Source organism: Nothobranchius furzeri, chromosome 12, assembly GCF_043380555.1.
Source record: "Nothobranchius furzeri strain GRZ-AD chromosome 12, NfurGRZ-RIMD1, whole genome shotgun sequence".
Classification (NCBI taxonomy): domain Eukaryota; kingdom Metazoa; phylum Chordata; class Actinopteri; order Cyprinodontiformes; family Nothobranchiidae; genus Nothobranchius; species Nothobranchius furzeri.
The window spans coordinates 19399233-19411957 of record NC_091752.1 but is presented as its reverse complement, the minus strand read 5'-3'; the positions used below and the strand labels follow the sequence as shown (position 1 = coordinate 19411957).

General features: G+C 37.7%; 1 protein-coding gene across 3 annotated transcripts in view; it reads right to left on the bottom strand.

The window, feature by feature from the left end:
- The window catches only part of khdrbs2 (KH domain containing, RNA binding, signal transduction associated 2), a 165833-nt gene that overhangs the window by 128908 nt on the left and 24200 nt on the right, over positions 1–12725 (bottom strand). For all 3 annotated transcript variants that reach the window (XR_008565676.2, XR_008565675.2, XM_054750129.2), the window contains exon 2: positions 5689–5816. Coding sequence is in view for 1 of the 3 variants with exons in the window: in XM_054750129.2 (XP_054606104.1) it covers positions 5689–5816 (128 nt within the window). In the remaining 2 variants the exon portion in view is untranslated. The remainder of the gene's footprint in view (positions 1–5688; positions 5817–12725) is intronic.

Sequence of the window (12725 nt, the reverse complement as noted above, 5' to 3'; positions counted from 1 at the left end):
CCATTTGACCTCATAGAGAGGTGTGTGAAGGTGAGTCTGGTTTGATTGACATGCAGCTTCTGTGACACATCAGACTGACGAGCTGTTAGGGTGAAGCAAGCCAGCGGACTCGGGACACAAACACAGGGTTGGCATTCTTGACACTGTCAGTAGAATTACAGGGTCTTTAACTGACCATAAGAAAGAAAAGACAAAGCAATAAATCAAGAAATATATCAAAGGTCACCATAAAGGTTTATGCATGAAAGTAAGGTAGACAATTCTTCTGTAATCTCACTCTGGTGTAGATTATGTGGTGCAATCTGGTGATGCATCTATATTTTAAATGTAGTCTTGCAGCTGTGTATCTACTAACATGCATACTGCATGATGTTGTGCATTTCAGCCACTTATGTTGTGGCATTTCGATGGTGTTTTAGCAATGAAAAATGTATGAGCCAAAGGTTAGTCCTGATACCATAAATGTCCTTATGGAGCAGAAACAATAAATCTGCACAATATCCCAGTGAAAGGACAAAACTGGCCTGTTTTCAGCAAACATTTTGACTCGGGGCGCAAAGATTGAGCTGAAACGATTAATAGCTGCTCACTGTATAATTCAAAACACCTTTGCTTTCCGTGCACTCACATCTAAACCTGTCTATGGAAAAAAACCACTTGCAGCATGTGTCTGCCAACGTGCCGCGAGTGATTTCTTCAGCTCTTGGCGTGTCGCATTAATTCTCCATCAATGACTTTTTCAAATCTGAAATCATGCGAATGACGCTTCTCAACTAACAATTTAATTGTCATGCATTTAATTACTCTGCAGCAAGATGGCAGCTGTAAGCCTGAATGAGCACTGTTAGATGGCTGAGGGAGCAAATGTGTGGCTTTTACGGTTTTGCTCAGCCACCAGTGACAGAAAGTCAGAGTGTATGTCACTGAATGGCAGCCATTGAAAAATAACAGAGACATATAGAAAAAGTTCTCCAGGAAAGTAAAATAAACAAATACATTTTGTGTTATTCTTGACAGAGTACAAAGTCAGACAAACTGAATGATTATTATCAGAATAAACAATGACTGTTGCACAAAAACAGTTTTTTTCCCTTTGTCTGGGTAAAACACAAAAATGACTATTTCCTGTACATAAGATGATTAAGGCCACTTTAAAGAAAAAATATGAGAAAAAAACGATTGTGACTTTAATCCCAAAATTCCAAGATTAAACCTAGATGAAGTAAGAATGACATCTAGTACTGCAGTCTGTGTATCAGAGAAAAATATGCCGCTCTGTTGCTATTCCACTGCCAGGTACGGCTCAGTGCCAGAAGATTCTACATGACAAGCGAAGGCGAATCCTACACAGTAAGGTGAAAGGCAAATACATTTCACTGTGTTATTGAGTTGCTGGTGATTGAAAAAAGTAGCTTGAGATATTTTTAGAGCAAACCTTTTTTTTTATCCTAATTGTTAACATTGTTAGCTCAATATTAGCCTTCTTTACCAAATATTAGAGTGAACTAAAAGGATGCTGTGGGCTCTTAGGGTTACAAGAAATAACTTCTGGGTTGCTCCTTTTACTGGCTTCAGTTCTGTCCAACACTGCTGCTTTTTACCAGCCAGTGTCGAATTACAAATGTCGACGCAGACATTACAACCCCATGGGGTCCTAGGCAGTACAGACACTTGACTTTTTTTGTGATTATTTCATGGTAAAATTCTTACTTATTGCACCTTTTTAAGTCAGAAATCTTTTTCTTTTTTAACATTTTCAGTGGCCCTAATCCTCTTTATTTCTGTATGAAAGTGTCTTAAATGTTTCCTGACATTTTAATATTTTCAAGTCTTGCATTTCTTCAATTTTTTTTTTTTTTTTTTTTTGCATACCGGTATTTCAGAATAGTTTTGTATGGTTGATTATCTTTAACTGGATGTGCAGTATTACCAAGATGTCCAACAGTGACAGTGCAGTTGTACGAACTGCTGGCGGTGCAAATAGGTCACAGCAGCGATTGGACTTCCCGTCTGTCCCTCTGGACTGCAGTCTTCTTAATTTACAGAAACAGAAGCGTTCATTGTAAAGAGAAATGATACAGAGGTACTGTGTTGCACATGAGGATCTTTGTAGTTGTGCAAAGTGTTAATTTTTTATATTTTTGTTACGTGCCTCAGTGGTTCTAAGGTTTCATTGCTACAAGCTCCACTGCTTTTCATTAACTACTTAATCAGATGCAAATTTGCATGTGGGACTCTAAGTAAATGCAATCAACTATTGGATGAAAGCAAGAAAGGGAGTAAAACATTGTCCGTTGGAGAAAAAGTCGTTTTTTAAAAACTCATTAAATATAGATCTGTGGCATTACTTAAGGAAATGTGACCTTTAAATTCAAACTTTTAGACAGACATTTAAGTCATAGTTAAATTTCTCAATTTGTGCACATTTTCAATTTACATCAATAGGAAATTTACAATGAAAAAGAAAAAAAATTCTACAATGGAGAAACAAAAAATAATTTGCAATGTCAGATTTTTTTTATTTTACTCCCAAGAAACTAACAGAATTGACATTTAAAAAATCAATTTAATAGAGTGAAGAGTTCCTGAACAAGGCTCTTTCCCTTTCTCAACAGTGACTTGAGGAAGAAACAGTTAATTGATTTCTGTGGAGTGTCCCATGGGGCTCTCCGGGGCTTTCTGCAAGGATAAGGGGATTCAGCCAGCTGGAGTGGATTTCTGTCTGTGTCTCCATGTGTTTGTAAATGAATGTTCATTTTTTCATACATCGTTGTTAATTTGTAGAGATTTCCCAAACTGCTTTAATCAAGAGGATCATTCATTATGTATATCATCTCTAGTTTAACCTGAAAATGTTCTTTAAAATTATAAGAAATGCAAAAATTATAAGATTCCACACAATGGTAGAAATCTTATGGTTCTATGATGATATAAATAATGCAACTGATGCATTTTACTCGTGAAAATTAAAGAGTCTTAAATCATATTTGCTTCTGCAACACAAAATTGGGTTTCAAGGGTGAAACACAAAGAAATCATTTTAAAACAAGAGAGATGGATAAATAAAATAAACACGCGTATGAAATAGATGTACTTGAATGTTTGTGAGTAATGTTAGCTTGAAGTAAAATAATATGTGACCTCTAGAAAATTTACTCAAACATTTCCTGTCAAGACTTTGGTTGTCATAGCTACAACAACATGTCCAAATAAGTTTTAATGCTTTCAAATATTCCCCTATAAAGCTGTAAGCCTGAAATTCACAAAATTATTTTATAACTCAAATTATCTTGAGAAAACTAACAGTTTGCTTGGTTTGTATGATTTTTCACTATTGCAAATAATTTTATTGCAAAAAAAGTGTTTACAGTTGCTTTTACAATTTTAGATTTTAAAGAGGTCCCTCACTGAGAAACAATTTTTTTTTTTTTTTTTTTTTTGAAAACGATCGGTCACTCTGAGTTTAACCTGCAGGCTGAACATGACATCTGGGTCACACCAGTCCTGGTGGTTAAATGTGTTCACATCTGGGTAATAATCTCTGCGTTGTCCGTGCTCAGTCAACCGCATTTTTTTGGACCTGCTCTCTGGCGGTCAGCTTTGGGTAGAACCTACCCAACACACCCACTATCGACCGATTGGCCGGCTGAAGTTCATGCCGAGAGCCTCTGATGGATTAGAGTCAGCCAGCAGCGGCTTCCCGCATGTGTGACTGCTTCTCAGTCTGGATGCAGTGGGGTAAATATCTATTCTGACTGCAGCTCTGAGCTACCGCTCAGCCACGGCTGTGAGGAGCACACAGCAATCTCAGTGCCTGATTAGGACGCAGTGTGCTTCATATGAGTCTCCGAAAGCAACATGATCGCTTTTGTTTACTAATTGTTTACTAAGGAGAACACTATACAAACTTCTTTGTGCATCTTTTGCCTCACCCACGTGTTCAGAGAGATCTGCGTTCCTGAGAAGGCTATGTGAACAAAACCTGGCCGTGCAGGAGCATGACGCTACCAAAACTGGACTGGGCCTGATGTGAAAAATTGTCTTCTACCCCTATCTCCTGCATTAGCTTCTCATAGAAAATAAACAGTGAAACTCTAGGATCTAAAAAGCCTGACAGATCTACATCACGCTGTCACTTAACAGTCATGGACTCACCCATCTTGAGGCTGTTGTTGTTTTAGCGTCCAGGAGAAGGCAGAGAACGTCTCGACTTGTAGAAATTAACCGTTAGCATTAGCAACTCCACACACACAGCAGAAGCGCCTCCAGGCTTGTGTTATTTGTGGAGTTAAAACATCAACGTTGCTGAGCAGATGGAGCCAGTGGTAGAATCACATCTGGTATAGCCAATTCGTGGTACGAAGTCCAAATATCAGGAAATAAGTCTCCAAATCATGTCGTCTGAAGCTACTTTCTCCTCTGGTTGAAATTCCATTCTGAAACACTGGAGCTCTCCACCCCCCGAGTACGAACTACAAGGTAACCATTCCTACTAAAGACCACTGTAAATGTATTAGACATATGATAAATGACTCGTACTTATATAGGGCCTTTCAGAGTCAGAGGACTCCAAAGCGCTTTACACTACAGTGTATTATTCATCCATTCACACACACTGACGATGATGAGCTACAATGTAGCCGCAGCTGCCCTGGGGTGCACTGACAGAGGCGAGGCTGCTTAGCGCAGGCGCCATCGATCTCTCCGACCACCACCAGCAGGCAAGGTGAGTGAAGGACCTCTTTATTAAAGAACAAATGTGAATGAGGGTTTGCTAAAATTTAGCCAAAACTAACCTTACATGACTCAACAATTATGATTAAAATTTCTAAAACTAAAAACATGGCCTCTGGTGATGCAAAACTATATTTATTCACATGTTGGCTTTCCACAAATTTGAATGCCACACATCACATTTGCAAAGGCTATCAATTAAGTGATTAATAATCAAGTTTAATCTTCACACATATTTATTTATCTTTAATAAGTCTCTTAAAACATAATTACTTTAATGAGTGATGACTACCATTACCAGCGGGGCAGCATATGTGTTTATTAATAAGGCAAAACAAAGGCACAAAGCACAGAGTATAGGAACCTATAGGTGCGTTTATATGGAATATTTCCCTTTTCTGATGTGTGAACGTCTGAATGGAAATGCTGTCGAGTTTTCCTTGATTGCGGAGGAAAGAAAGCATTTTTGGTTTCCCTCAAACAGCTGTGTTGCTTAGCTGCCTGATGGAGCAGCCTCATTAGGCTACATTTCAGACTTTGTCAGTACTGACATTGCATAACTCAGAATACCGAGCACTGTGTCACAGTGATTTATGATCACTGCTCTTCACTGTACCCTTGGGTGCTTTATTCTATTGAAAACTTTGGGTTTTGATGACTAAATCAAAATAAACAGACACCATCCGGAGGGGCTTAGTATACGGTAGTTTTACACCTCGGAGGGACTTTCAATTCAAAGGGTGGTTTGTGAGGAGGTGCTACCAAAATAAAATCCAGAATGAAAGGCTGCATCCAGTGATTAACCACAAAAATCAGGGAAACAACATCACACGTGAACAAGTGTGACGCTTTTCCAAATGTGGCTCCGCCTCCCCGGCGTCTCCCTTCGCAGTTTCATGATCCTGACTGGATGAAAGTGGTGCAGAGAGACGCAAAGATGCAAATTTTCCTTACCTTTGGATACTGTTGGATTGGAATAAGAACTCTCTCAGAGAGCTTGATATTTTTATTGCTGATGATATCCAGGTATTTCTTTGTGTCGCCGTCTTTTTTCACTTCGTCAGCATCATACTTCTCAATCTCTGCAGAAAAAGAAGAAGCGTATCAGGTCAAATGGTTGATTTCACAAATCACTCGAATAGCGATTAAACTTTGTAAAGTTCTTAAGGTATGCTCACTTGGCTTACTTAATGATGTGAGATTATCCAGTTAACTTTTAATATGTTCTCACATTAAGCTGTAGTCTCACGAACGAGTAATTCCAGCCAGCATAAGAGGAGCAGGAGCACTCAACCTGCTGTGAGAGCTTCTGCAATCCAAACAAAGAGCTTCTGGGTTTTTAAAAGCCTATGATCAAGATACAGCCATGAACCTCCTCAGATGTAAACAAAAACAGTCTTTATCACTACACTCTAAAAAACAGTGTTGAATTTACTTAAATATATCAACTGGTTCCACTAAACCTAGAGCAAGTCAGCCCCTACCAGTCTTATTCCACTCCCACTTCATGTTTGAAAAATGCAACAAATGCTGTTACCTGGCAGACTGAGAGCTGCTAAGAAATACACACACAAAGGCTCACAACAGCATTGCGACATGTTATGTACCAGCTAATAGGGATGTCACGATTCGATCACATGCTCGGAAATCGGCCCCAATCACGTGGTTTCAGACTGATCGTGACTCGGGCTTTACTTCCCGATCCAAGCCCCGATCCGGAGTTGGATACTGGGTTCAAATTACAGGAGAGCAACTTGGTTCTCCTCAAAGGTTGTCAGGCTCCCCTGATGTCCTTAACTTACACACCCAGAAGGAACACAAAAGAGATCCAGTTTCTACCTATATTATATTATTTATATGGACTCAGAGTAGCGGGTATTCTTTTGAGCAGAGATGCAGGCAGGCCGCTGATTATTCATGAACTCCAGCTGCGTTCTGTACACGGCCACAGTAACATTTTCTAAGTTTCTAAGTGGCGCCACCAAAAAATATACAATTAACACACAGTCATTCGTGTCCGTTCATTTCCTCTCTGGTGGTTCTGTTTGTATTCAAGCATGACGAGTGGATGCGCTGCAGCGCTCGTCACTGGCACAGCCGGGCAGCGCGGCGCACACTCCGCTTTTTTTGCGTTCAATAGATCAATTTGATCTGCTAGTTAAAAAGTAACTTGTGAGGTGAAAAAGAAGGAAGCAGGCAGGAGTTTTTCTGGAGGACTGGGAGATGCAGGAAGATCAGAGGCAGACAGGAACAGGAAGATGGGAAAATTAAAACCAAGAAAACAAAACAAAGTTCTTCAAAGATAAAATGTAGGTAGATTTATCCCACTAACCATTTGTACCTGTATAAAGCAATAATTTATCAGCATGTAGTATTTATATAGTTGATACAATTCAGATCGTCTTCAAAACTCCGTCCCATGCCCAGGGATGTATCTAAGCATTTTGGGGGCCGAGGCAAAATAGACCCCTGCCAGGTATTGAAGTGCTATCTGTTTTCATATTAGACTTTTTATATTTGCAATAAAGTCCAAAAGTGAAGAATTTGTTATTTATTACTTGATTGTTCAAGCTACCTCACAGAAGTGATCTGTTGTTAAAAATGAAAATTAAAAAGGTCATTGAATAAAAAATAAGGAACATTCTGGAACTGTTTCTTCCTTTTTTTTTTTTTTTTTTTTTTTTTTTTTTTATGTATCGAAAGTATCGGACCGGGACTCAGTATTGGCAGATTCTCAAAATCAAATGACTCGGACTCGAGGGCAAAAAACCTGATCGGAACATCCCTACCAGCTAACATCATAGTGGACCTCTTAGCCAATTATTGACTACACGTGTCTGCAGCACGATTGGACACTCATTTATACAGTTTATCAACAAAATAAAAGTTGATTTGGGGGCGACTTGCTCTTAAATTCATACTTTTTGCTTGCTTTTAGCACCCCCTAGTGTTTGTTTAGTAGAACCAAAAGTGAAACTTATCTCCTCGCTGTGCGTTCTTTTTTTAACAACTTAATTTAACAGCTGTAATAACTCCCCAGCCCACATGAGTGTCTACAGGAGCTGTTCATCACAAAATTAAATGAATAAGCTGGGTTTACAATTTAAAACATGCAGGAAATGTGCTGGAAGCAGACAGCAGACTGCAGCAACAGGCATGTCAGCTCAATTTTTTTCTCTACCGCCACTCTGAAGTTGCAAATGCAATATCCTGTCTACAAGGGACACTAGTGTCTGAGTGACATTTCATTCACTCTGTAAAGGATCATTTTACCACATACTGGCTCAAGAAAATTATTAAAAATATGGAAAAGTTGCAAAGTATCCCTTTAAAGAGTAACATAAATTGTTATATGTTATATAAAAGTAATTGTTTATCATTCTTTACATTTAATTTCATTAAGTAAAATCAACATGTTTTTTAGAGTGTACGTCTTTAAGGTTAGTTAAAATTTACCAGTATTTTTTATTTATTTATTAACCTTTTTAAAGACACTGAGCTGAACGAAAAAAATTTAAATTAGCTATAAAAGGTAGCTATATCATTGGCTTTATCATTTAATTAAATTGATTTTTAATCACTTTTACTACCATTGGTTTACTAGCTCATTGAAAAAAAAATATTTTATAGCACCTGAGCCACAAGCCCTCAAACTTCTAAAACAAAAGTGCTTCCTGTTTATTTAGTGAAAAATTCTCTTTTGACACTAATTATTGATATTTTCCATCCCGTTTGAGGGGAAGTTACTGATAGACCCAATAAACAGGACAACAAGTTAATCACTTCAGAGCTTCTAAAGTCAAACTCATTTAGGCTGTCACTCTTCATTGGACTAAACCTACAGTAATTAGGCCTTTTTGCGTGTAAATCAATCCTCACACATTATTTTGTAGTTCAAAACTAAACCCTCTGATTGGATGTTTAGTTTGGGATGAAGCTGTCAGCTTATGATCAGTCTGAGGTATGCAGACAGAGAGAATCTGGACCTGTAGGAGTGTAAATGCTCAGTTGTTTACACATCTCTTTTTTTTCATTGTAACAGTAAACAGATGTTTGCCAAATATAAAATTAAAAGTGTATATTTTTACGCCTTTTGTGTAACTTCATGTTTTTTTTTTAACAAATGCTGTCCACACATGCAGATATCTGAATTTCTCCAGCGCATTTATTCTCAACAGTCGAAAAAACTTAATTTACAACTTTTACACAAAGTGTGTGACTCGACGTAGCTTCTTATGCACGCCACATAATTATTTTTCCCTCTCCAGTATGAGCTTGGAACTTCTTTGGTGACTTTCTATTTTTCTCTCTACACTTACTGAGCAGCGTTTAAGGAAGAAGCTAATTTAGTTTGCATACATCTGTCTTGAAAATTTATTTTTTTCTTCTCAAAAAACCAGAACTCATCATCAATACTCACCCTATTCTGTTGTTACAAAAATAATATTATTTGTATTTGGTTTTAAAGTTTGACCTTCTCGACAACTAAAGGTAAAATCATCTCACATCTGTAACATTATAAACACAGATTTTTGCTAAAAATGATCTTTATATGAAATCTCTGACTGAATTTGATTTTCTAAACAAAAACCAGGTGTCGGCTTAGTCTACACCCCACAAACAACCTGAATGTAATACTGTAAGTTCTCCCGCATACCCTGTACCTTCCATGAAAGTACCCAGTACCGTAAGTATTGTGTACATACCCAGAAAGTAGCCAGAAGCCCCCCTTGGAGCTTTGTGTCTTATAGACACCATTTACATACCACATATGAGAAAACATCCTTCAAAAAATTTTAGATTTGTTTTATAATTGTAAAGTTTATTTAAAAACTGTAACAGAGAACAAAACATAGTCTGCATTTAACAAAAGCAAATGAAATATAACCTATTGTAGAATTATACCTGACAACCTAAACTAAATGTCTACCTAAACCATTCAGCACTGGGTTTGACATTTGAATTAAAGGTGCAATATTTTAGAATGAAGTAACAATGACATCCTGTGGTGAAATTTGATCACTGCAGGACCTTTTTCTAAGCAAAAAGTTACTCCCTCTCACTTCCGTTCTGTCAGTTTCGTGGCTATTGCCAGTTACGGATCAGCACCAGAAGATTCTAGATGAAGATGAATCATACACAGTACGTTAATAAGTAGAAAAGTAAATGAATACATTGTCACATCTGGTGCTAGCAGTGGGTGTTTTGCAGTAGAGTGCACTTAATACACTCATTGCAATAATATCCCGCCGGCATTATAGGAAGTGTTTTTGTGTGTTTTTATAGTTCAAACGACTCATTTAGGAAGTAAAACACCACAATTGACTCATTATTCACTTCACACAGTCAGTGCGGTAACACTGATCAACATCTAGGTCAATCTTATGGTAACAAGCTGGGAATCTTATCCTAGTTTACTTGCGCATTAGAAAATCGATCTCTCAAATGAAGTTCCTTCCACTCCAGTACGGTAGGTGGCAACATGCGGCAACATGTCGGCATTCTTTTAGCTTAAAGCAACACAAATGATAAACAAATGCTAGCGGGAGTGAAGCAGATTAAACTGAAACAGGATATACGCAATGGCAGAAGAAATGGACAACAATGCTGCAGCACAGCTTATATACTGTACTGTTTGATAGTGTGCACATGTTACTTTATGGTGATGATATAATCAGCAGACAGCTCCCACTGTCTCGTCACTTCCGGAATGCGAGCGTCCAACCGGTTCAGTTCGGTTAACCAATTTACATACAGATCGTATTTGGATCGCTACGGCATTATTTGGTTCCTTCAGCTCGATTAAAACTAGTTCCCCATCAGCCAGACTAACGCATTTACTGTACATGCATTAAAAAAAATGACGTCAGTCTTTTTAGGGCAAAACTTCAGTTTTCTGATGCACATGTAAACGCATTGACTGTAATATTGAGTGGTTGGTAATTGAAAAAGTAACTTTAGGTATTTTTAGATTCAACTATTGCTTATAATTCACCGTTAGCATTGCTAGTTCGATGCTAGCATTTAGCCTGCTCCCGCGATATTAGAATAAAACATAACAATGCCATGGCTTCTTAGGGCTACAAGAAATAACTTCTGGGTCACTCTCGTTTTCTGGAGTTGGTTCTTTAAACAACTCTGGAGCTTTTTGCCTGCCGGTGCCGAGTTACAAATTTGTGTGCTGCAGCGTTGGCTCGCCGGAGAAACGGCAACCTCACAAACTCATTGATTGCAAACTGTAACTGCGTCCCTCTTTTGTTTTTTGAAAGGAGAAAATGGACACCCCACTAGCCCAACTGAAGTGTTTTTCTATTTAACCTTCCTTCCATCGTGACTGAGACATTAGACTGGTATTATTTACCTGTAGAATTCTTACATATTGCTCTTTTAACTAAAGTAAATCATTACCCCATATATGTATATAGACCAACATGGAAAGAAATATATAAATTAATTAAAATTAACAAATGAAAAATCTGGAAATATGATTTCAGTAGATTCAAGATTAAACAGTGTTAAGTTCGAAAACTTTTTTTGCACAATGTCAGAGGGATATAACAACGAACAACTCAAAGTTGGGTGGTTTGGTGACGTGTGTACCAAAGTCGACCATGATTAGCTTATTATGGCTATAAGTGATGCTCATAATCAGTATTAAAATGACAAGGTGATTTTAATGCTCTATTAAAACTGTGATTTCTCCAATCTTATCTGGACAATCAGCAGCCATTGGCTGCTCCAAGCAGCTGCCTTTCAATGTGAAAATTAGCATAACTGATGCCCACAAAAATAGAGCATAGAAAACGTTATGGGAACAAGCAGGTGGCTGTTACTTTAATATTTTATTTGAATAATAATTTCTATTTAATGAAAAATTAGGAGATGTGAACTCTCAGTGCTGAGGAATTTGAGAAATGTGCTATTACATATTTACATTTACCGATACTGTTGACTTATACTTTTGGGAAAAAAAAGTCAGACATATTTGTCTTGCGAGGAAAAGACAAAAATCTCTACTTTCTAGCAGTTTGTGTTTGGATAATTGATTGGGGTTTGGATGGCAGCAAAATGCCATGGCAGAGCCAAAAAAGTATGGAAAACATCTTAGTTGAGCTTTTGAAAAAAATCAAAGAATAAATATTCAATGGATTTATCTAAAAGGCACATGTGTCAAAATCTTTAATAAAGTCCTAGAGGAGTTCCAAAGTGAAAGTTTTGCCATGACCCTCAAACTCAAACATGATGGAAAGTCTGTGGATAAACCTCAAAATCACTGAGTGTGTTAATAATTAATTTAATATCATAGAACAAGATAAATTTATCACAAAGAATGAGCAATAAGTAATAAATATTACAACTGAGCCAAAAAAATATTTACAAGCTAAGCTGTTTCACACAAGGGATGCTAGCATAAACTGAACTCATTTACATTTTTTAACTATAAAATTTAACAAAAATGCATATTCTGTTTAAAGACTAAGTTCAATCATTTTTCAATAGGCTTGCAGTGCTCGAGTATAAACAAATGCCCTGTGAGTCAATCTCTGTTGGGGACAAGGCTCTGGCGCTCCTGTTACAGGAAGTAGAAGTTAGCCAGGGAAGAGAACCTGTAGCAAACAGCAAGATTTGAAATCTTACTCAATATTTTCTGAAATTCTGACATCTTTCCTCTGATTTGCCAACAGCAACGTAACTCTACCACCGACTCTGTTTCTTCTGCAATGTTGATAATTTATTGCCACAAATAACTCAAGCCTGACGGAGTTCTGCCATGTTGCTAATGGTTAGCTTCTACTAAGCGAGACATGCTCTTCTCTTTCCTAGATGCTAAACCAACAACAGTCAGGATGGGTGAGTCCATGAATGCTATTTGGCGGTGTGATGTAGATCTGTGTGGCTTTTTCTGACCAAAGCGTTTGCCCATCTGTTTTCTGTCCATGGCTAATGCAGGAAATAGGGGTAGAAGACTATTTACACGTTCAGCATGCATG